This window comes from Daphnia pulicaria, chromosome 7 (genome assembly GCF_021234035.1).
Source record: "Daphnia pulicaria isolate SC F1-1A chromosome 7, SC_F0-13Bv2, whole genome shotgun sequence".
Lineage (NCBI taxonomy): Eukaryota > Metazoa > Arthropoda > Branchiopoda > Diplostraca > Daphniidae > Daphnia > Daphnia pulicaria.
In genome coordinates, this window is record NC_060919.1 from 8,164,714 (window position 1) to 8,190,265 (window position 25,552).

General features: G+C 48.4%; 1 protein-coding gene and 8 non-coding genes across 9 annotated transcripts; 6 read left to right on the forward strand and 3 right to left on the reverse strand.

Moving 5' to 3' along the window:
* Window positions 1-347: 347 nt before the first annotated feature.
* Trnaf-gaa lies at window positions 348-420 on the reverse strand. The gene has a single exon. It is a non-coding gene; the product is annotated as a tRNA-Phe (tRNA).
* A 152-nt stretch (window positions 421-572) lies between these two features.
* Trnap-agg lies at window positions 573-644 on the forward strand. Its single transcript has one exon. It is a non-coding gene; the product is annotated as a tRNA-Pro (tRNA).
* A 2,326-nt stretch (window positions 645-2,970) lies between these two features.
* Window positions 2,971-3,042, reverse strand: Trnae-uuc. The gene has a single exon. It is a non-coding gene; the product is annotated as a tRNA-Glu (tRNA).
* Window positions 3,043-4,188: 1,146 nt separating this feature from the next.
* On the forward strand, window positions 4,189-4,260 carry Trnap-agg. Its single transcript has one exon. It is a non-coding gene; the product is annotated as a tRNA-Pro (tRNA).
* Window positions 4,261-6,875: 2,615 nt separating this feature from the next.
* LOC124348688 lies at window positions 6,876-10,691 on the forward strand. Its single transcript, XM_046798962.1, has one exon. The coding sequence runs from the start codon at window positions 6,876-6,878 to the stop codon at window positions 10,689-10,691; it is 3,816 nt and encodes a 1,271-aa protein (XP_046654918.1).
* Window positions 10,692-11,967: 1,276 nt separating this feature from the next.
* On the reverse strand, window positions 11,968-12,040 carry Trnaf-gaa. Its single transcript has one exon. It is a non-coding gene; the product is annotated as a tRNA-Phe (tRNA).
* Window positions 12,041-12,192: 152 nt separating this feature from the next.
* Trnap-agg lies at window positions 12,193-12,264 on the forward strand. Its single transcript has one exon. It is a non-coding gene; the product is annotated as a tRNA-Pro (tRNA).
* Window positions 12,265-18,603: 6,339 nt separating this feature from the next.
* Window positions 18,604-18,675, forward strand: Trnap-agg. Its single transcript has one exon. It is a non-coding gene; the product is annotated as a tRNA-Pro (tRNA).
* Window positions 18,676-24,110: 5,435 nt separating this feature from the next.
* Window positions 24,111-24,182, forward strand: Trnap-agg. The gene has a single exon. It is a non-coding gene; the product is annotated as a tRNA-Pro (tRNA).
* Window positions 24,183-25,552: the final 1,370 nt, after the last annotated feature.

Here is a 25,552-nt window from a genome sequence, read left to right on the forward strand (position 1 = left end):
TAATGCAATCTTTTTCGAAATACTGATTTTGACTCTCCCAAATACTACTAGATGGCAGGTACGAAAACTGCCACGCCGTCTGTTGCCTTCCACCCTACCGGGACCAACTCCAGAGGAACTTCCGCACCCCACACGGACCAACATCAAATTGGGATTATCTTTGCTGATTTCCAACTTGTTACTGTAACACCGGAAATATCCGCAAATAAACGAAAAGAATTGAAACAATAGAGTTCCTGAATAAAACGTATCTCTCCGTTCCCATACCGTGAATCGAACCCGAGCCTCCTGGGTGAAAGCCAGGTATCCTAGCCACTAGACCAAATGGGATTTTGAACGAAGAATCCTGCCGAAACCCGGGATCGAACCAGGGACCTTTAGATCTTCAGTCTAACGCTCTCCCAACTGAGCTATTTCGGCACATTCAAAATGTAAATCAAACAAGAATAGTCCGGGTGACGGCCAATCTTTTTCGTCACAGCTACAAAGTGAACCCAATCGCATAACTCAAAAGACAAGCAATTCACTTTGGACATAGACGCTCGAAACACATTTTGACACTCTTTGAACACGGCTCATTGGTCTAGTCGTATGATTCTCGCTTAGGGTGCGAGAGGTCCCGGGTTCGATTCCCGGATGAGCCCTAGAAGATCCATTCTGATTTTATTATTGTTGTCTATAATCACTTCAAGTGTTGCATTTCATGGGGATGTAGCTCAGATGGTAGAGCGCTCGCTTAGCATGCGAGAAGTACGGGGATCGATACCCTGCATCTCCAGTACCACATGTTTTGCCTAGCATTGCACAATTGCAGACTCTTTACGCCTCATAATGATCAGATGTGACCGTTTTTGCCTGGGACATTACGGGAAATCATCGATACCGACGCTTTGATCTTTTCCAATAATGCAATCTTTTTCGAAATACTGATTTTGACTCTCCCAAATACTACTAGATGGCAGGTACGAAAACTGCCACGCCGTCTGTTGCCTTCCACCCTACCGGGACCAACTCCAGAGGAACTTCCGCACCCCACACGGACCAACATCAAATTGGGATTATCTTTGCTGATTTCCAACTTGTTACTGTAACACCGGAAATATCCGCAAATAAACGAAAAGAATTGAAACAATAGAGTTCCTGAATAAAACGTATCTCTCCGTTCCCATACCGTGAATCGAACCCGAGCCTCCTGGGTGAAAGCCAGGTATCCTAGCCACTAGACCATATGGGATTTTGAACGAAGATTCCTGCCGAAACCCGTGATCGAACCAGGGACCTTTAGATCTTCAGTCTAACGCTCTCCCAACTGAGCTATTTCGGCACATTCAAAATGTAAATCAAACAAGAATAGTCCGGTAGACAGCCAATCTTTTTCGTCACAGCTACAAAGTGAACCCAATCGCATAACTCAAAAGACAAGCAATTCATTTTGGACATAGACGCTCGAAACACATTTTGACACTCTTTGAACACGGCTCATTGGTCTAGTCGTATGATTCTCGCTTAGGGTGCGAGAGGTCCCGGGTTCGAATCCCGGATGAGGCCTAGAAGATCCATTCTGATTTTATTATTGTTGTCTATAATCACTTCAAGTGTTGCATTTCATGGGGATGTAGCTCAGATGGTAGAGCGCTCGCTTAGCATGCGAGAAGTACGGGGATCGATACCCTGCATCTCCAGTACCACATGTTTTGCCTAGCATTGCACAATTGCAGACTCTTTACGCCTCATAATGATCAGATGTGACCGTTTTTGCCTGGGACATTACGGGAAATCATCGATACCGACGCTTTGATCTTTTCCAATAATGCAATCTTTTTCGAAATACTGATTTTGACTCTCCCAAATACTACTAGATGGCAGGTACGAAAACTGCCACGCCGTCTGTTGCCTTCCACCCTACCGGGACCAACTCCAGAGGAACTTCCGCACCCCACACGGACCAACATCAAATTGGGATTATCTTTGCTGATTTCCAACTTGTTACTGTAACACCGGAAATATCCGCAAATAAACGAAAAGAATTGAAACAATAGAGTTCCTGAATAAAACGTATCTCTCCGTTCCCATACCGTGAATCGAACCCGAGCCTCCTGGGTGAAAACCAGGTATCCTAGCCACTAGACCATATGGGATTTTGAACGAAGATTCCTGCCGAAACCCGTGATCGAACCAGGGACCTTTAGATCTTCAGTCTAACGCTCTCCCAACTGAGCTATTTCGGCACATTCAAAATGTAAATCAAACAAGAATAGTCCGGTAGACAGCCAATCTTTTTCGTCACAGCTACAAAGTGAACCCAATCGCATAACTCAAAAGACAAGCAATTCATTTTGGACATAGACGCTCGAAACACATTTTGACACTCTTTGAACACGGCTCATTGGTCTAGTCGTATGATTCTCGCTTAGGGTGCGAGAGGTCCCGGGTTCGATTCCCGGATGAGGCCTAGAAGATCCATTCTGATTTTATTATTGTTGTCTATAATCACTTCAAGTGTTGCATTTCATGGGGATGTAGCTCAGATGGTAGAGCGCTCGCTTAGCATGCGAGAAGTACGGGGATCGATACCCTGCATCTCCAGTACCACATGTTTTGCCTAGCATTGCACAATTGCAGACTCTTTACGCCTCATAATGATCAGATGTGACCGTTTTTGCCTGGGACATTACGGGAAATCATCGATACCGACGCTTTGATCCTTTCCAATAATGCAATCTTTTTCGAAATACTGATTTTGACTCTCCCAAATACTACTAGATGGCAGGTACGAAAACTGCCACGCCGTCTGTTGCCTTCCACCCTACCGGGACCAACTCCAGAGGAACTTCCGCACCCCACACGGACCAACATCAAATTGGGATTATCTTTGCTGATTTCCAACTTGTTACTGTAACACCGGAAATATCCGCAAATAAACGAAAAGAATTGAAACAATAGAATTCCTGAATAAAACGTATCTCTCCGTTCCCATACCGGGAATCGAACCCGAGCCTCCTGGGTGAAAGCCAGGTATCCTAGCCACTAGACCATATGGGATTTTGAACGAAGATTCCTGCCGAAACCCGTGATCGAACCAGGGACCTTTAGATCTTCAGTCTAACGCTCTCCCAACTGAGCTATTTCGGCACATTCAAAATGTAAATCAAACAAGAATAGTCCGGTAGACAGCCAATCTTTTTCGTCACAGCTACAAAGTGAACCCAATCGCATAACTCAAAAGACAAGCAATTCATTTTGGACATAGACGCTCGAAACACATTTTGACACTCTTTGAACACGGCTCATTGGTCTAGTCGTATGATTCTCGCTTAGGGTGCGAGAGGTCCCGGGTTCGATTCCCGGATGAGGCCTAGAAGATCCATTCTGATTTTATTATTGTTGTCTATAATCACTTCAAGTGTTGCATTTCATGGGGATGTAGCTCAGATGGTAGAGCGCTCGCTTAGCATGCGAGAAGTACGGGGATCGATACCCTGCATCTCCAGTACCACATGTTTTGCCTAGCATTGCACAATTGCAGACTCTTTACGCCTCATAATGATCAGATGTGACCGTTTTTGCCTGGGACATTACGGGAAATCATCGATACCGACGCTTTGATCTTTTCCAATAATGCAATCTTTTTCGAAATACTGATTTTGACTCTCCCAAATACTACTAGATGGCAGGTACGAAAACTGCCACGCCGTCTGTTGCCTTCCACCCTACCGGGACCAACTCCAGAGGAACTTCCGCACCCCACACGGACCAACATCAAATTGGGATTATCTTTGCTGATTTCCAACTTGTTACTGTAACACCGGAAATATCCGCAAATAAACGAAAAGAATTGAAATAATAGAATTCATGAATAAAACGTATCTCTCCGATCCCATACCGGGAATCGAACCCGAGCCTCCTGGGTGAAAGCCAGGTATCCTAGTAACTAGACCATATGGGATTTTGAACGAAGATTCCTGCCGAAACCCAGGATGGAACCAGGGACCTTTAGATCTTCAGTCTAACGCTCTCCCAACTGAGCTATTTCGGCACATTCGAAATGTAAATCAAACAAGAATAGTCCGGGTGACGGCCAATCTTTTTTGTCACAGCTACAAAGTGAACCCAATCGCATAACTCAAAAGACAAGCAATTCACTTTGGACATAGACGCTCGAAACACATTTTGACACTCTTTGAACACGGCTCATTGGTCTAGTCGTATGATTCTCGCTTAGGGTGCGAGAGGTCCCGGGTTCGATTCCCGGATGAGCCCTAGAAGATCCATTCTGATTTTATTATTGTTGTCTATAATCACTTCATGTGTGTCATCTGTATTATAACAATCTGGCAACTTCTAACTATAATTTGCGCCTCTATTTATCTCTCCTCCCTTCTTGTTCTTCTCGCTGTCAGTTCCCTCGCCATTTTATCGTCTGCTGAAGCGTGATTTGCATGAGCAGCGTGTAGTTTCTGTTCTCTGACAGACTTGCTTGTTCCCATTCTTGTGGTCAGTTACGATAATTTAGTGATATTTCCGTCATTTGTATCAGGTACAATAATTCCTTGTTCGTTATGTGTGCCTGAATCTAAAACATCATTTATTTATTCAGTTGAAGTCCTTCGTGACATGATTTGATTGTGAGGCATTGTAACTGTCAGGCCTCGTGATTCATGCTCTTTACTTCAAGTCATTGGTAACTTTCCCTTCTTGTCATAACCTACACCTCTTTCTAATTTAATGTTTTCCCTCATACCAGGTGGGTTGTCATATTGTACGAGTGATTATCACCCTCTATTCTTGTACATGAGTATCCTGTTATTCCCAGGTATTATTACGCCTCATAATTTATTTCCCTTTCGCTTTACTAAACTATTTAATTATTAGGAACCAAAATATACACAAGTCCATTACTGACTTTCTAGTCGTTCCAGTCAGCTGCTTACAACAGCTGATGCAGCCATTCATTTCAGGTTCTCGTATAGTGAGAACATTTGGTCCTTCGAACCGGAGTTGAATTCTCTACAGCTCCATACAAGATTTATTTCATCTTTATGTTCACTGGTTCAGCCTGTTGAGTCTTACGGCCGTTATCCCAGCTCGCTTCTTATCATCTCGTAGCACGTCGGTGCACCTTATTTCGGCCCCAACATGGATGGTGGCTCGCAAGTCCTGGAGGAAGAAGCTATCGACGAGGCCATCTTAAGACTAGCAGCCTTAAAGTCAAGAAGATCGACGTTGCGTCGCCAGATCACGATGACCAACAGACAGATCGAGTCTTTGATCAGTGTAAGGGGTTCAAGAAGAGCCTTGCGCGGATGTCTACGCCACGTTGAAGAGTTGCTGCTGGAGAGTACACGGTTGCATTCCGAGATATTATCGATCGAAGACAACGACGCGGAGGCCGAAAGACAAGATTCTAATCATTTAGGCTATATCACGCGTTCGAGTGATCTGGCCATTGCTGCGCAAGTCTATTTGAACAGTCGAGATGGAGACGCCGAGTCGGTCATCGGACAAAACATCATCCCGAACCCAGCGCCTGTAATCCCAGCGCCTGTAATCCCAGCGCCTGTAATCCCAGCGCCTGTAATCGACCCAGTGGAAGCACAGGGAAGAGAACGTGCTCGTCAGGAAGAGGTTGCCAACGCATTGATGAGAGCAGAACAAGCTCGTGAACGAATGGATAGGGCTTGGGAGGAAGCGGATGAGGCTCAAAATGCTCTCAGGTCTCTGGGAATAGAGAATCCAAGAAGGAATCAGCTGCCCGAAGAGGACCGGTTTACGTCAGTTAGTCAACACCCTATTACTCCAGCCGAAGATGGATCGGAGCAGCAACGCCGACTGAACATCAACAACAATCAAGAGAATCCTGACACCTGGATCGACCTATACAGTGCGGGCCTGCTTCCACCCGTCGTTGCCACTCATAGCACGCGTTCATCAGTGTCGGCCGAGCTAGAGTCTTTCGAAGGAAAGGCACTCGAATGGTTCTCTTGGATTGATCTATTCAGAGCACTAGTACATGACACTCCTAAGTCAGCTGGTGAGAAGTTGGCGCTTTTGAAGAGATACTTACGCGGGGACTGTTTGGATTTAGTCTACGGTCTAGGAGGTGGTGAACCAGCGTACATTGAAGCTCTTGTGCGTCTGAAGCAGACTTGCGGAAGACGTGACGTCATGAGAGCAGCCCATCATCAAGCCATCGGGAAACTCGAACCAAAGCAGGACCCGGGATCATTCAAGCGATTTGCGGAGAGGATCCGCACTCATCTATTTGACCTCAGCAGGATCGGGGAGACCGGCACAACGGATCTGATCGAGAAAATTTGCCTGAAGCTTCAGTTGCACGATCGATTGGCCTGGAATGAAGGGAGACGAGGACGGATTGAAGATCGGAGCCTGAATGATTTCGGTATGTGGCTGTGTTCTCGCGCCTCCGCGTATCAAAACGCGTTCAGCATAGCAGCAGACCAGGTCAATCCAAACTCGAGCAAGCTATCCAATCAGAAACGTCAAGCCCGGACAAATCAAAGTTCGACCAAGTCATTTGACGGGCAGAAAAAGGAGTCTAGTCGTTTTAACGGTAAACCGTTCTGTTTCAAATGTGAGAAGGAGCATCGATTGGTTGATTGTGAAGATTTTAAATCGCTTTCCGTCGGGGAACGTCTTACATTTTGCATGCGTCGACGTCTTTGCTTCTACTGCTTTTCAACCAAGCATTCAGTTCGTGAGTGCGACAGACGGAAGATATGCAAGCATGCCGGTTGCGGTTTTTATCATCATCAGTTGCTGCATAGTTCCACCAAGGAAGGTTCGCCGTCGGAAAAGGAGAGTGAAGAGAAAGCAAGACCTACGACAGCGAGGACTGGTGCCCCCAACGCGTAGCCATGGGTATGCTGCGACTACCAGTAATGGCTGAAGATGGCAGTTGGGTTTTAGCCAACATTTTTATCGACGAAGGAAGCGACACGACTTTAATGCGTAGTGCATTCGCCAAGGTGCTGAAGCTTCGTGGGCCACCTCAGTTTCTAACCGTGGACGGAGCCGGTGGAGTAATCACTCGTCATCGTTCGAGTAGGATCCAGTTTCGAGTTCAAGCTGCTGATGGAGATATCCTGTCTCTGGAAGGATCCACTATGAAGAAGGTGGCTAGTCCAACACCGGTGACAGACTGGAATAAAGAAAAGGTCCAATGGCCTCACCTGGCGAGTCTCCCGCTCGGAGAGACAGGAGGAGGAGTTGACATTTTAGTTGGATTAGATCATGCCCATCTAGTAGCGGTCATTGAATCAAGAGTCGGATTGGAGAAAGAACCTATTGCCTCCAAGACGGCGTTCGGGTGGATCGTTCGAGGCGTTATTGAAGGTCGAGTAAACGTTACATCCGTTCGGAGCTGCAAGATATCCGGAAGCGCCTCGTTAGCCAATCTCGCCACGGAAATGCGTCGGTTTTGTGATACTGAAGACTATGGAACCGAACATCAGATTGGGTGTGTCTCACCTGAGAATAAACGAGCTCTCGAGATCGTCCAGGAGAAGACGAAACGATTGGAGGTTGGTTACGAGGTACCAATCATCTGGCGTGAAGGAGAGCCCAACTTGGACAGCAATCGTCCGATGGCGGAGAATAGATTCCGGAGCTTGCTGAACCGTTTCAGACGTCAACCGGAGTTCGAGAGGGACTATCGAGCGGCCATTCAGAAATACCTAGATCAAGGTTATGCATCCCGTGTTCCAGATCCGGCCAGCGCTCTATACTTTCTAGCACATCATGGAGTATATAAAGGGACGAAACTACGAGTAGTTTACGACGCCGCCGCCGCCTTCAAAGGAAAATGTCTGAACGACGCCATCATCAGTGGTCCCGGCTTGCAGCCATCATTGGCTGCGGTCATCATCCGTTTCCGTGAAGGAGAGATTGCCTGGGCCTCAGATATTGAGGCCATGTTCAGCCGTTTTCGTCTTTCTAGTGAAGATCGTAACTACTTCTGCTTTTTATGGCAGGAGAAGGACGCTGCCGAGCTAATTGTTTGTCGAATGGATCGACTCCCATTCGGAGTCAACTGTTCACCGTTTGTAGCTATCGTCCGTCGTATTTTAGAAGACGCCGGAGTGCCAGAAAGTGTGATTCAAGCCGTCAAGGAAAGAATGTACGTCGACGACTATTTGGGTTCCGCTCCATCAGTAAAGGAAGCAGTTGAAGAAGCCGTTACCGTCAAGGATGCATTGGCCAACTCGGACCTTAACCTCCAAAGCTGGTTTTCAAATTCCATTGACTTCCTGCGAGCAGTGTCAAGAACGGAGCCGGAACCTGATTCAATCTCTGCTCATCCGCTCACGGGTGAGAACACAGAAAAGGTGCTCGGAATCGTCTGGGATCCAAAGGCTGATCTGCTGGGATTCAAGGTGGACAAAATGCTCGATTCTTCCTTTTCAAGAGTTGATTTGGTCAGCAAAGTGGCCAGCGTCTTCGATCCGTTGGGTACAGCATCGCCCTTTATCGTCAAGGCTAAGATCCGTTTGAGAATTTTGGGTCTCAAAGGGCTCGGATGGACGGATTTAATTACTGGTGACGACGAAATTTGGTGGAGAAAATGGTTTCTCTCTTTAGAGCAGCTCAACACGATGAAAATGCCACGATGTCTGTTTCCCGATCGAGCCCAGATCTCCACGGTTGATATTCACGCCTTTGGAGACGCTTCGGAAGAAGCCTATGCTGCCGTTATCTACCTTCGCGTTGTCTACTCAGATGGCAGGATACTGGTACGTCAAGTCAAGGCAGCGAATAAGATCGCCCCGAAGAAAACTATTTCAGTTCCCAAGCTGGAATTGAATGCTGCGTTACTAGCTGCGCGTCTTCTCCGAACGGTTCATTCCATCCTCAAGCCAATGATTCAACGGCGTTTTCTCTGGACGGATAGCAGTACGGTCCGGAATTGGATCCGGGCGACCGCAGCTTACTACCAAGTCTTCGTGAGCAATCGCGTCGGAGAAATTCAGACCATCACGGAGCCAGAAGAGTGGCGTTTTATTCCAGGAGTATTAAACCCAGCCGATCTCGCCACCCGCTCATCGATTGATGAACAGCCAATTCCGTCCATGTGGTTGTACGGACCGGAATTCTTAATGCAATCGGAAGATAGCTGGCCAGTGGATCTCCCATGGATGGCCGTAACTGAAGAAATGCGCTCGAGCCGTTCATATTCTGCCGCCGTAAAGAAGGATACTGGTCATTGGAAGGAGATTCAAATAGGACCCGGCGACATTCCAGCCCTATCCAAGCTGGACGAGAAATATCAGGAGCTGGTCAAGGCGTGTCAGTCGAAGGTGTACGAAAAGGAGTTGCATCGTCTCAAGAAGGGCAAACCGCTCCATTCTACTTCGAGTCTGTTGGCCTTGGCTCCTGTGCTCGGTCCAGATGGCGTGCTACGGCTTGGAGGACGGGCTGGACGCGCAAAACTACCATACGACCAGTTACATCCACCTCTGCTTCCCGGGAGTCATCCATTCACCGAGAAAATCATCATCGCCTTTCATGAACATCTTAAGCATGTTGGTACGGACTTCCTACTATCTTATATTCGCCAGCATTTTTGGATAACGAGCGGGCGAGAAGCAATAAAACGGATCCGACGGAATTGCGTTATTTGTCGAAGAAACCGAGCGCAACCTGGCGAGCAGTTGATGGGAGATCTCCCCGATTCGCGATTGGACTCCGGTTCTCTTCCCTTTACACGGACCGCCGTCGATTTGTTCGGCCCATTTGAAGTCGGTCTCATTCGGAATCGCACGGCCAAACGATGGGGCGTGCTATTTACGTGTATGGTCACCCGAGCAGTTTTTCTGGAGCTCGTCCCATCTCTTTCGACGTCAGATTTTCTTCTAGCATTGAGAAAGTTCATTTCTTTGTATCGAAAGCAGGAAGTCATACATTCCGACAATGGAACCAACTTTGTCGGTGCTGAGCGAGTGTTACGAGAAGCAGTGGAGAAAATGTATGCAGATGAAGCTATTCCAAAATTCCTAAAAGAAGTCAACATCAAATGGACCTTCCAGCCAGCCCAGACCCCACATTTTGGTGGCACGCACGAATCGCTGGTCCGATCCACCAAACGAGCCCTGTGCAACGCCTTAGAGCAAGAAGGGGACAAATTTCGTTACCCAACAGAAGACTTGTTCCGCACATTGCTGTATGAAGTAGCTGGACTTCAAAACCCCCGGCCGTTGACCTACGCTAGCTCGGATCCGGAGGATTTTCGTCCGCTCACTCCGAACGATTTCCTAAATCGGCCGCCGACGTCATATCCACCTGCTGGATCCTTCGACGATGCTTCGCCTCGAGAGCACTATCGCTACCTGCAGCGGGTGCTAAATTTGTTTTGGAGCATGTGGAAAACTACGTATTTGCAGTCGTTAGCTGCAAGAAAGAAGTGGAAGATCAAGCGTCCAAATCTGGAAGTGGGCGACGTCGTATTGGAGATCAACAAGAACTTCCGGCGTGGAGAGTGGAGTATTGGACACGTCGCCAAGGTATTCCCAGGCACAGATGGATGTGTTCGAGCTGTCGATATTCAACTTCCAACCGGAATCTTTCGCCGAGGAATAACTGAACTTTGCCTACTAGAATCCAGCTCGTCCGTCCAACCGGACTCGGGGGAGAATGAATCGGCGAAATCTGTATTATTACAATCTGGCAACGTCTAACTATAATTTGCGCCTCTCTTTATCTCTCCTCCCTTCTTCTTCTTCTCGCTGTCAGTTCCCTCGCCATTTTATCGTCTGCTGAAGCGTGATTTGCATGAGCAGCGTGTAGTTTCTGTTCTCTGACAGACTTGCTTGTTCCCATTCTTGTGGTCAGTTACGATAATTTAGTGATATTTCCGTCATTTGTATCAGGTACAATAATTCCTTGTTCGTTATGTGTGCCTGAATCTAAAACATCATTTATTTATTCAGTTGAAGTCCTTCGTGACATGATTTGATTGTGAGGCATTGTAACTGTCAGGCCTCGTGATTCATGCTCTTTACTTCAAGTCATTGCTAAATTTCCCTTCTTGTCATAACCTACACCTCTTTCTAATTTAATGTTTTCCCTCATACCAGGTGGGTTGTCATATTGTACGAGTGATTATCACCCTCTATTCTTGTACATGAGTATCCTGTTATTCCCAGGTATTATTACGCCTCATAATTTATTTCCCTTTCGCTTTACTAAACTATTTAATTATCAGGAACCAAACTATACACAAGTCCATTACTGACTTTCTAGTCGTTCCAGTCAGCTGCTTACAACAGCTGATGCAGCCATTCATTTCATGTTCTCGTATAGTGAGAACACAAGCAATTCACTTTGGACATGGTGGACAACGCTCTCCCAACTGAGCTATTTCGGCACATTCAAAATGTAAATCAAACAAGAATAGTCGCATTTCATGGGGATGTAGCTCAGATGGTAGAGCGCTCGCTTAGCATGCGAGAAGTACGGGGATCGATACCCTGCATCTCCAGTACCACATGTTTTGCCTAGCATTGCACAATTGCAGACTCTTTACGCCTCATAATGATCAGATGTGACCGTTTTTGCCTGGGACATTACGGGAAATCATCGATACCGACGCTTTGATCTTTTCCAATAATGCAATCTTTTTCGAAATACTGATTTTGACTCTCCCAAATACTACTAGATGGCAGGTACGAAAACTGCCACGCCGTCTGTTGCCTTCCACCCTACCGGGACCAACTCCAGAGGAACTTCCGCACCCCACACGGACCAACATCAAATTGGGATTATCTTTGCTGATTTCCAACTTGTTACTGTAACACCGGAAATATCCGCAAATAAACGAAAAGAATTGAAACAATAGAGTTCCTGAATAAAACGTATCTCTCCGTTCCCATACCGTGAATCGAACCCGAGCCTCCTGGGTGATAGCCAGGTATCCTAGCCACTAGACCAAATGGGATTTTGAACGAAGATTCCTGCCGAAACCCGGGATCGAACCAGGGACCTTTAGATCTTCAGTCTAACGCTCTCCCAACTGAGCTATTTCGGCACATTCAAAATGTAAATCAAACAAGAATAGTCCGGGTGACGGCCAATCTTTTTCGTCACAGCTACAAAGTGATCCCAATCGCATAACTCAAAAGACAAGCAATTCACTTTGGACATAGACGCTCGAAACACATTTTGACACTCTTTGAACACGGCTCATTGGTCTAGTCGTATGATTCTCGCTTAGGGTGCGAGAGGTCCCGGGTTCGATTCCCGGATGAGCCCTAGAAGATCCATTCTGATTTTATTATTGTTGTCTATAATCACTTCAAGTGTTGCATTTCATGGGGATGTAGCTCAGATGGTAGAGCGCTCGCTTAGCATGCGAGAAGTACGGGGATCGATACCCTGCATCTCCAGTACCACATGTTTTGCCTAGCATTGCACAATTGCAGACTCTTTACGCCTCATAATGATCAGATGTGACCGTTTTTGCCTGGGACATTACGGGAAATCATCGATACCGACGCTTTGATCTTTTCCAATAATGCAATCTTTTTCGAAATACTGATTTTGACTCTCCCAAATACTACTAGATGGCAGGTACGAAAACTGCCACGCCGTCTGTTGCCTTCCACCCTACCGGGACCAACTCCAGAGGAACTTCCGCACCCCACACGGACCAACATCAAATTGGGATTATCTTTGCTGATTTCCAACTTGTTACTGTAACACCGGAAATATCCGCAAATAAACGAAAAGAATTGAAACAATAGAATTCCTGAATAAAACGTATCTCTCCGTTCCCATACCGGGAATCGAACCCGAGCCTCCTGGGTGAAAGCCAGGTATCCTAGCCACTATACCATATGGGACTTTGAACGAAGATTCCTGCCGAAACCCGTGATCGAACCAGGGACCTTTAGATCTTCAGTCTAACGCTCTCCCAACTGAGCTATTTCGGCACATTCAAAATGTAAATCAAACAAGAATAGTCCGGTAGACAGCCAATCTTTTTCGTCACAGCTACAAAGTGAACCCAATCGCATAACTCAAAAGACAAGCAATTCATTTTGGACATAGACGCTCGAAACACATTTTGACACTCTTTGAACACGGCTCATTGGTCTAGTCGTATGATTCTCGCTTAGGGTGCGAGAGGTCCCGGGTTCGATTCCCGGATGAGGCCTAGAAGATCCATTCTGATTTTATTATTGTTGTCTATAATCACTTCAAGTGTTGCATTTCATGGGGATGTAGCTCAGATGGTAGAGCGCTCGCTTAGCATGCGAGAAGTACGGGGATCGATACCCTGCATCTCCAGTACCACATGTTTTGCCTAGCATTGCACAATTGCAGACTCTTTACGCCTCATAATGATCAGATGTGACCGTTTTTGCCTGGGACATTACGGGAAATCATCGATACCGACGCTTTGATCTTTTCCAATAATGCAATCTTTTTCGAAATACTGATTTTGACTCTCCCAAATACTACTAGATGGCAGGTACGAAAACTGCCACGCCGTCTGTTGCCTTCCACCCTACCGGGACCAACTCCAGAGGAACTTCCGCACCCCACACGGACCAACATCAAATTGGGATTATCTTTGCTGATTTCCAACTTGTTACTGTAACACCGGAAATATCCGCAAATAAACGAAAAGAATTGAAACAATAGAATTCCTCAATAAAACGTATCTCTCCGTTCCCATACCGGGAATTTTTTTTGAGTTGGAAACGTTCCTGTATTTACTGTGCCAAAACTAGATTAACATTTTACATTATACAAAAAGCCGTCGCGTGGAAGTGTACAATGAAACTGAGATAGACAATGAGACCTGATTTTGAAACTGGAGATCACCATAATGACTTGCGGGGAGGGGGGGGGGACAATTCAGCTGTGCTAAAGACTCCGATTTAGAAACGTTGGACTAACTGCGTCCATTTGGACTCGTATTCTGCGATCGAAGGAAGCCGTTTTCTCTGTCTTGTTCGCCATGTGATATCCACGAAGACTGCGACAAGGAGGCGAGCCGGGGCGTCGAGTGGGAGTTGTCCTATATCGCCGTTGATCCAATTCGTCCAGGTGCCGGAGCAGCCTAGGGACTGTAGTTTGTTTTTGAGCCAGTTGATAGCCGTTGCACGCGACGGGCATCCAATCATTAGGTGCTCCGCTGATTCAATGTCACTTTTGCACCTATCACACTCGGGATTTATCGTACCATCTATACGATTGGCCCTCTCACGGGTATAGAGGAGCCGGTGATTGAAGAGGAAAAAGGAGTCTCGAACGGAGAAAGGTAGGCGCGGGATAGTCTTCCAGATGGTGTTCCGGAAGGCGACTGGGGCAGCCGTTACAGCATAAAGTCCCAGCAGGCCACGCGTGGGGAAGGCCAGCCAATACCGTAGGAGGAAACGATCCACCGTGTCAGGCCCCAGTACAGAAGACAGGATTTGGCGTAAGAAAAGGGAGCCGAGGAAAAATTCGGTGTGAATCATCGCTAGGCCACCTTCATCGACGCTCCGATAGATGGTTCCAGGAGGGGGCCGTTCCAGCCGGCCGGCCCACAGAAATTTCAGGGCCGCTCGATTAATTTTCTCGATCAGCAGCGGTGGACAGGGAAGGATCTGGCCGACGTAAATGATTCTTGAGAAGGCCTCCACTTTCAGGAATCTTACTCGTTGAAAGAGGGTGAAGCAGCGACCGATATTTGAACGTAGCATGCCCTGGAAATGGCCGAACGCCTTTTCCCACGTTCTGGAGGTTGTTTCCTCGACGGAATGAGAGAAGGGGATTCCAAGAAGGGTTAACTGATCGACTGCTTCCAACCATTGTAATGGCTAAGATGTGCGGCGGCTCCAGCCACCTAGTCCTAGTGCTTTAGATTTCGTTTTGTTGAGACGGCTGGACGTCCATTTGCAAAAATCGCCGATCACTTGGTCACTTAAGATGATATCTTCGTCGTTGTCAGTAAAAACTGCCACGTCGTCGACAAATGCACGCACGGCCACCTTCCTTCCAAAAAAGGAGATGCCTTTCATTTCTGTTGATAATCGGAGCAGCAGTGGTTCCAGGAATAACACATAAAGGTGTATGGAAAGGGGGCATCCTTGCCGTAAAGATGACAAGCAGTCCACCTTTCCAGCAATCGACTGGCCGTTCAGCAAGAACATTTTGGCGTCGGTGTAGAGGGTTTTAATCCACGTCACGAAAGTAGGGGGATATCCAAATTTTCCCATGATGTCCCAAAGAATATCGCGCTGTACTAGGTCGTACGCCTTGGCGAAATCAATCCCAATCACCATCCTGGCACAGATGTAATATTCGGGCCCATCCCTAAATCGATGTTACGCTCTCCAACGAAGGCGAGGATGTCGCGGTAGAGGGACAAGTTGTCACTAATTCTTCGGCCCGGAATGCCGCCACGTTGGGCGTCGCCGATCACCTGTGGAAGCGTTTTCTTCAGTCGTGCCGCCATTACTCCCGCCATGATTTTATAATCACAGTTGAGCAGTGTTATGGGCCGGTAATCCGTGGCTTTTGACGGGCTCTCGCACTTCGGGATGAGGCGGACGAGGCCGACCGACTGGGATCCGGATACCCGTCCGTCGTGTAAAACTGATGTGAACATTTCCAGAAACACGGGCCCAATGACATCCCAAAATTGTTTGTAGAAGTCGTAGGGGATGCCATCTTCTCCTGGACTTTTGTTTGAGGGCAGCCGTGTGACAACTGCAGTTAGGTCGATCAAGGTCGGCGGCGATGTTAAGTCCGGAATTTGGGGGCGGCTACCGATGCTGTTCAAGAAGGACGTCCCCGATTGAGAGTCGCCGGCGTGGTTCTGACCAAAAACCGATTGGAATCCGTTAGTGAGGGCGGCGTTGATTGCTCCCAGATCCAATAGTTGTCCTTCAGTGTCGGTGTGTAGTTCCACGATGTTGACGTTCCGGCCTTTGCTCTTTTCTTTCCTGACATGAAAGAGGGAAGGGCTGTCGATGTCGCTATCCGTCACACTTCGGGATCTGATTTTCGCCCCCATGAGGGCGCGGAGGTGCCACTCCCGTGCTTCCTCGCGCAAGGCTTGGAAGGTGGGCCAATCGAGCTCAGTCGTAGGGTCCGTAATTTCAGCCAGGCAGTTTTGGTAAAATTGGCCCATTTCCTTGACTAAAGAGGCTCGTCGTCTGCAATAGCTTTGAGCAATCCGCTTGACACCCGGTTTGAAAACGGAGTCCCACCAAGTCACGACGTTGACGGCTTTGAGTGGGAGAGCTGTGGCGTGTCGAATAAACGTCGTCAGCTGTCGACGAAAAGCATCTTCCGACAAAATTGTCGTATTGAGTTTCCAAATAGACGGTCGGGGGGGTCTAGGCGTTGGGAGTACCGGCAGGATCGAACAAGCGGCGTGAAGCACCGCATGGTCCGTCACGTACGTAGTATCGGTTGTAATCAGTGTGAACTCCTGGCGGATGGATCTGGAGCAGTAAATGCGGTCGATCCGCGCTGATCCACCCTGGTGGAAATAGGTGTGACCTGAGTCACGGGGTCGTAAGGCCTTCCATACATCCACCAGCTCTAATCCCCCAACTAAAGCTACTAACGCATGATCGACTGGGGTGGAAGGGGTCGTTCCAGCCTTCCGGAGTCTGTCGCCCCGATCATCAACCGCGTTAAAATCCCCCATGAGTACTATTGGCTCTTTTACACAGGACAAAAAGGCAGGCACAATCACTCGGAAAAAGGTACTTCTTTCATCACGGAAAATTCTACCCGAGGGTGCATAGAGAGACACAAATGACACTTGACCAAAATTAACACAGAGGATACGACCATCAGGGTCACACATATGAGATTGCACTTTCAGGGTTTTGGAAACTAACACGGCAGTACCCGCCTTGTTGGGGCCGGGTGAAGCAAAAACTTGAAATCGACTTTCGAGAATGGGGCACGATGAGAATGCTACTTCTTGTAGGCAGATGACATCAAACTCATTTGAAACACAATAGTTGAGGAGTAGTTGAAGACGTTCCGGTGTGCTGATTCTAGCAATATTTATAGATGCGACCTTCATGATTAGTTTTGCGTTTTCGTCTGTTTTCTCGATCGCGTCCGTCTTCTCTTTGGCGATGCAGGCACGCTGGAACTTGATGTTTCTTTGGTGGACATGTCCTCCTCAAATTCGGACGGTGACATGTCTGTGTGGCCGTGCTCCCGTGCTAGGTCGAGGAGCACTTCGCCTGTTGGCGTCGGTTCCGCCGAGAGAGTCTCCATTTCTTGGGAGTCGCCCACTATGTCCGTCGATGACTCTGCCGAGGGTAAGACGCTGATCGGCGGTGTTTCTGGTACTAAAATCGTCTCATCACTCTCAGTCTTGTTTTGGGTCTTCTTCCGTCTTGAGACCTCCGTCCAAGATCTATCCGGGAGAGGCGGGAATTCAGTCGGGGTGCTCGGCGGCCTTGAAGCCGATTGAAGAGCTGCCGCCATCGACTTTTCCTTTCCCCCATTGGGTTTCTGTGGTGCAATCTTCGGTGGTGCCGGTAATAGGCGGTTTTTCCGTGCAGGGGAGTCCAGAGCCATATGACCGGGGAGGTTGCACTCACGACACGTTACCGGCTGGTTGGCGTATCGAATGTACACTTTATGTTCACCAACTTGAAGATAGGAGGGTATCGGAGAGTTAAGCGTCATCCGAACCGTGAGTTGACCGGTAAGACATGGAATCATTCCGGCTGTGGCTCCAGCATATCGGTCCCGGCGAAGGTCAAGGACAGTACCAAATTCACGCAACCGGACTTTCATTACTTCCATGTTGGCATTTGCTGGGTAATCAGAAACCCTCACAAAACGCTCCTCCACATTTGGGTCCTTGATGAGAACGTTGATCTGACGACCTTCAATACAATGCTGTCGGGCGCCGCCATGTTGGTTTAGGATGGCCGTTACGTCCGCCGTTTTGAACAGAGTGACTCGGACGACCTGGTCGCCAACCAAAAGGACTGGTGCAATTGCCAGAATCTGGCTTTCGCTGAGTCCCAGACCGGTGATGAAACGGTGTACGGATAACAATTGAAGCCTGGGGAAAGGGTTGCCGAACCCGATCTCAAAGGTGTCCTCGTACCGCATGGCGAAGCAGAGCCTCAAGCCTAGCGTCGGGAGGGGGGTGGGGAAATAAACACAAATTACACACTCCACCTGCACTAAAACTGTGCACTAAGTTAGTAGAAGCACAATAAACCACGTAGTGGCACAGGGCACGGTTGAGAAGGTCCAAATAACTGGTCTAGTGGCTGGGCCACCTGGCGGCTTGAGGAGCTCACCCAAAACACGTCCGACGAGCCTCTTGGGTGAAAGCCAGGTATCCTAGCCACTAGACCATATGGGATTTTGAACGAAGATTCCTGCCGAAACCCGGGATCGAATCAGGGACCTTTAGATCTTCAGTCTAACGCTCTCCCAACTGAGCTATTTCGGCACATTAAAAATGTAAATCAAACAAGAATAGTCCGGTAGACGGCCAATCTTTTTCGTCACAGCTACAAAGTGAACCCAATCGCATAACTCAAAAGACAAGCAATTCACTTTGGACATAGACGCTCGAAACACATTTTGACACACTTTGAACACGGCTCATTGGTCTAGTCGTATGATTCTCGCTTAGGGTGCGAGAGGTCCCGGGTTCGATTCCCGGATGAGCCCTAGAAGATCCATTCTGATTTTATTATTGTTGTCTATAATCACTTCAAGTGTGGCATTTCATGGGGATGTAGCTCAGATGGAATAGCGCTCGCTTAGCATGCTAGAAGTACGGGGATCGATACTCTGCATCTCCAGTACCACATGTTTTGCCTAGCATTGCACAATTGCAGACTCTTTACGCCTCATAATGATCAGATGTGACCGTTTTTGCCTGGGACATTACGGGAAATCATCGATACCGACGCTTTGATCTTTTCCAATAATGCAATCTTTTTCGAAATACTGATTTTGACTCTCCCAAATACTACTAGATGGCAGGTACGAAAACTGCCACGCCGTCTGTTGCCTTCCACCCTACCGGGACCAACTCCAGAGGAACTTCCGCACCCCACACGGACCAACATCAAATTGGGATTATCTTTGCTGATTTCCAACTTGTTACTGTAACACCGGAAATATCCGCAAATAAACGAAAAGAATTGAAACAATAGAATTCCTCAATAAAACGTATCTCTCCGTTCCCATACCGGGAATTTTTTTTGAGTTGGAAACGTTCCTGTATTTACTGTGCCAAAACTAGATTAACATTTTACATTATACAAAAAGCCGTCGCGTGGAAGTGTACAATGAAACTGAGATAGACAATGAGACCTGATTTTGAAACTGGAGATCACCATAATGACTTGCGGGGAGGGGGGGGGGACAATTCAGCTGTGCTAAAGACTCCGATTTAGAAACGTTGGACTAACTGCGTCCATTTGGACTCGTATTCTGCGATCGAAGGAAGCCGTTTTCTCTGTCTTGTTCGCCATGTGATATCCACGAAGACTGCGACAAGGAGGCGAGCCGGGGCGTCGAGTGGGAGTTGTCCTATATCGCCGTTGATCCAATTCGTCCAGGTGCCGGAGCAGCCTAGGGACTGTAGTTTGTTTTTGAGCCAGTTGATAGCCGTTGCACGCGACGGGCATCCAATCATTAGGTGCTCCGCTGATTCAATGTCACTTTTGCACCTATCACACTCGGGATTTATCGTACCATCTATACGATTGGCCCTCTCACGGGTATAGAGGAGCCGGTGATTGAAGAGGAAAAAGGAGTCTCGAACGGAGAAAGGTAGGCGCGGGATAGTCTTCCAGATGGTGTTCCGGAAGGCGACTGGGGCAGCCGTTACAGCATAAAGTCCCAGCAGGCCACGCGTGGGGAAGGCCAGCCAATACCGTAGGAGGAAACGATCCACCGTGTCAGGCCCCAGTACAGAAGACAGGATTTGGCGTAAGAAAAGGGAGCCGAGGAAAAATTCGGTGTGAATCATCGCTAGGCCACCTTCATCGACGCTCCGATAGATGGTTCCAGGAGGGGGCCGTTCCAGCCGGCCGGCCCACAGAAATTTCAGGGCCGCTCGATTAATTTTCTCGATCAGCAGCGGTGGACAGGGAAGGATCTGGCCGACGTAAATGATTCTTGAGAAGGCCTCCACTTTCAGGAATCTTACTCGTTGAAAGAGGGTGAAGCAGCGACCGATATTTGAACGTAGCATGCCCTGGAAATGGCCGAACGCCTTTTCCCACGTTCTGGAGGTTGTTTCCTCGACGGAATGAGAGAAGGGGATTCCAAGAAGGGTTAACTGATCGACTGCTTCCAACCATTGTAATGGCTAAGATGTGCGGCGGCTCCAGCCACCTAGTCCTAGTGCTTTAGATTTCGTTTTGTTGAGACGGCTGGACGTCCATTTGCAAAAATCGCCGATCACTTGGTCACTTAAGATGATATCTTCGTCGTTGTCAGTAAAAACTGCCACGTCGTCGACAAATGCACGCACGGCCACCTTCCTTCCAAAAAAGGAGATGCCTTTCATTTCTGTTGATAATCGGAGCAGCAGTGGTTCCAGGAATAACACATAAAGGTGTATGGAAAGGGGGCATCCTTGCCGTAAAGATGACAAGCAGTCCACCTTTCCAGCAATCGACTGGCCGTTCAGCAAGAACATTTTGGCGTCGGTGTAGAGGGTTTTAATCCACGTCACGAAAGTAGGGGGATATCCAAATTTTCCCATGATGTCCCAAAGAATATCGCGCTGTACTAGGTCGTACGCCTTGGCGAAATCAATCCCAATCACCATCCTGGCACAGATGTAATATTCGGGCCCATCCCTAAATCGATGTTACGCTCTCCAACGAAGGCGAGGATGTCGCGGTAGAGGGACAAGTTGTCACTAATTCTTCGGCCCGGAATGCCGCCACGTTGGGCGTCGCCGATCACCTGTGGAAGCGTTTTCTTCAGTCGTGCCGCCATTACTCCCGCCATGATTTTATAATCACAGTTGAGCAGTGTTATGGGCCGGTAATCCGTGGCTTTTGACGGGCTCTCGCACTTCGGGATGAGGCGGACGAGGCCGACCGACTGGGATCCGGATACCCGTCCGTCGTGTAAAACTGATGTGAACATTTCCAGAAACACGGGCCCAATGACATCCCAAAATTGTTTGTAGAAGTCGTAGGGGATGCCATCTTCTCCTGGACTTTTGTTTGAGGGCAGCCGTGTGACAACTGCAGTTAGGTCGATCAAGGTCGGCGGCGATGTTAAGTCCGGAATTTGGGGGCGGCTACCGATGCTGTTCAAGAAGGACGTCCCCGATTGAGAGTCGCCGGCGTGGTTCTGACCAAAAACCGATTGGAATCCGTTAGTGAGGGCGGCGTTGATTGCTCCCAGATCCAATAGTTGTCCTTCAGTGTCGGTGTGTAGTTCCACGATGTTGACGTTCCGGCCGTTGCTCTTTTCTTTCCTGACATGAAAGAGGGAAGGGCTGTCGATGTCGCTATCCGTCACACTTCGGGATCTGATTTTCGCCCCCATGAGGGCGCGGAGGTGCCACTCCCGTGCTTCCTCGCGCAAGGCTTGGAAGGTGGGCCAATCGAGCTCAGTCGTAGGGTCCGTAATTTCAGCCAGGCAGTTTTGGTAAAATTGGCCCATTTCCTTGACTAAAGAGGCTCGTCGTCTGCAATAGCTTTGAGCAATCCGCTTGACACCCGGTTTGAAAACGGAGTCCCACCAAGTCACGACGTTGACGGCTTTGAGTGGGAGAGCTGTGGCGTGTCGAATAAACGTCGTCAGCTGTCGACGAAAAGCATCTTCCGACAAAATTGTCGTATTGAGTTTCCAAATAGACGGTCGGGGGGGTCTAGGCGTTGGGAGTACCGGCAGGATCGAACAAGCGGCGTGAAGCACCGCATGGTCCGTCACGTACGTAGTATCGGTTGTAATCAGTGTGAACTCCTGGCGGATGGATCTGGAGCAGTAAATGCGGTCGATCCGCGCTGATCCACCCTGGTGGAAATAGGTGTGACCTGAGTCACGGGGTCGTAAGGCCTTCCATACATCCACCAGCTCTAATCCCCCAACTAAAGCTACTAACGCATGATTGACTGGGGTGGAAGGGGTCGTTCCAGCCTTCCGGAGTCTGTCGCCCCGATCATCAACCGCGTTAAAATCCCCCATGAGTACTATTGGCTCTTTTACACAGGACAAAAAGGCAGGCACAATCACTCGGAAAAAGGTACTTCTTTCATCACGGAAAATTCTACCCGAGGGTGCATAGAGAGACACAAATGACACTTGACCAAAATTAACACAGAGGATACGACCATCAGGGTCACACATATGAGATTGCACTTTCAGGGTTTTGGAAACTAACACGGCAGTACCCGCCTTGTTGGGGCCGGGTGAAGCAAAAACTTGAAATCGACTTTCGAGAATGGGGCACGATGAGAATGCTACTTCTTGTAGGCAGATGACATCAAACTCATTTGAAACACAATAGTTGAGGAGTAGTTGAAGACGTTCCGGTGTGCTGATTCTAGCAATATTTATAGATGCGACCTTCATGATTAGTTTTGCGTTTTCGTCTGTTTTCTCGATCGCGTCCGTCTTCTCTTTGGCGATGCAGGCACGCTGGAACTTGATGTTTCTTTGGTGGACATGTCCTCCTCAAATTCGGACGGTGACATGTCTGTGTGGCCGTGCTCCCGTGCTAGGTCGAGGAGCACTTCGCCTGTTGGCGTCGGTTCCGCCGAGAGAGTCTCCATTTCTTGGGAGTCGCCCACTATGTCCGTCGATGACTCTGCCGAGGGTAAGACGCTGATCGGCGGTGTTTCTGGTACTAAAATCGTCTCATCACTCTCAGTCTTGTTTTGGGTCTTCTTCCGTCTTGAGACCTCCGTCCAAGATCTATCCGGGAGAGGCGGGAATTCAGTCGGGGTGCTCGGCGGCCTTGAAGCCGATTGAAGAGCTGCCGCCATCGACTTTTCCTTTCCCCCATTGGGTTTCTGTGGTGCAATCTTCGGTGGTGCCGGTAATAGGCGGTTTTTCCGTGCAGGGCAGTCCAGAGCCATATGACCGGGGAGGTTGCACTCACGACACGTTACCGGCTGGTTGGCGTATCGAATGTACACTTTATGTTCACCAACTTGAAGATAGGAGGGTATCGGAGAGTTAAGCGTCATCCGAACCGTGAGTTGACCGGTAAGACATGGAATCATTCCGGCTGTGGCTCCAGCATATCGGTCCCGGCGAAGGTCAAGGACAGTACCAAATTCACGCAACCGGACTTTCATTACTTCCATGTTGGCATTTGCTGGGTAATCAGAAACCCTCACAAAACGCTCCTCCACATTTGGGTCCTTGATGAGAACGTTGATCTGACGACCTTCAATACAATGCTGTCGGGCGCCGCCATGTTGGTTTAGGATGGCCGTTACGTCCGCCGTTTTGAACAGAGTGACTCGGACGACCTGGTCGCCAACCAAAAGGACTGGTGCAATTGCCAGAATCTGGCTTTCGCTGAGTCCCAGACCGGTGATGAAACGGTGTACGGATAACAATTGAAGCCTGGGGAAAGGGTTGCCGAACCCGATCTCAAAGGTGTCCTCGTACCGCATGGCGAAGCAGAGCCTCAAGCCTAGCGTCGGGAGGGGGGTGGGGAAATAAACACAAATTACACACTCCACCTGCACTAAAACTGTGCACTAAGTTAGTAGAAGCACAATAAACCACGTAGTGGCACAGGGCACGGTTGAGAAGGTCCAAATAACTGGTCTAGTGGCTGGGCCACCTGGCGGCTTGAGGAGCTCACCCAAAACACGTCCGACGAGCCTCTTGGGTGAAAGCCAGGTATCCTAGCCACTAGACCATATGGGATTTTGAACGAAGATTCCTGCCGAAACCCGGGATCGAATCAGGGACCTTTAGATCTTCAGTCTAACGCTCTCCCAACTGAGCTATTTCGGCACATTAAAAATGTAAATCAAACAAGAATAGTCCGGTAGACGGCCAATCTTTTTCGTCACAGCTACAAAGTGAACCCAATCGCATAACTCAAAAGACAAGCAATTCACTTTGGACATAGACGCTCGAAACACATTTTGACACACTTTGAACACGGCTCATTGGTCTAGTCGTATGATTCTCGCTTAGGGTGCGAGAGGTCCCGGGTTCGATTCCCGGATGAGCCCTAGAAGATCCATTCTGATTTTATTATTGTCGTCTATAATCACTTCAAGTGTTGTATTTCATGGGGATGTAGCTCAGATGGTAGAGCACTCGTTTATCATGCGAGAAGTACGGGGATCGATACCCTGCATCTCCAGTACCACATGTTTTGCCTAGCATTGCACAATTGCAGACTCTTTACGCCTCATAATGATCAGATGTGACCGTTTTTGCCTGGGACATGACGGGAAATCATCGATACCGACGCTTTGATCTTTTCCAATAATGCAATCTTTTTCGAAATACTGATTTTGACTCTCCCAAATACTACTAGATGGCAGGTACGAAAACTGCCACGCCGTCTGTTGCCTTCCACCCTACCGGGACCAACTCCAGAGGAACTTCCGCACCCCACACGGACCAACATCAAATTGGGATGATCTTTGCTGATTTCCAACTTGTTACTGTAACACCGGAAATATCCGCAAATAAACGAAAAGAATTGAAACAATAGAATTCCTCAATAAAACGTATCTCTCCGTTCCCATACCGGGAATTTTTTTTGAGTTGGAAACGTTCCTGTATTTACTGTGCTAAAACTAGATTAACATTTTACATTATACAAAAAGCCGTCGCGTGGAAGTGTACAATGAAACTGAGATAGACAATGAGACCTGATTTTGAAACTGGAGATCACCATAATGACTTGCGGGGAGGGGGGGGGGACAATTCAGCTGTGCTAAAGACTCCGATTTAGAAACGTTGGACTAACTGCGTCCATTTGGACTCGTATTCTGCGATCGAAGGAAGCCGTTTTCTCTGTCTTGTTCGCCATGTGATATCCACGAAGACTGCGACAAGGAGGCGAGCCGGGGCGTCGAGTGGGAGTTGTCCTATATCGCCGTTGATCCAATTCGTCCAGGTGCCGGAGCAGCCTAGGGACTGTAGTTTGTTTTTGAGCCAGTTGATAGCCGTTGCACGCGACGGGCATCCAATCATTAGGTGCTCCGCTGATTCAATGTCACCTTTGCACCTATCACACTCGGGATTTATCGTACCATCTATACGATTGGCCCTCTCACGGGTATAGAGGAGCCGGTGATTGAAGAGGAAAAAGGAGTCTCGAACGGAGAAAGGTAGGCGCGGGATAGTCTTCCAGATGGTGTTCCGGAAGGCGACTGGGGCAGCCGTTACAGCATAAAGTCCCAGCAGGCCACGCGTGGGGAAGGCCAGCCAATACCGTAGGAGGAAACGATCCACCGTGTCAGGCCCCAGTACAGAAGACAGGATTTGGCGTAAGAAAAGGGAGCCGAGGAAAAATTCGGTGTGAATCATCGCTAGGCCACCTTCATCGACGCTCCGATAGATGGTTCCAGGAGGGGGCCGTTCCAGC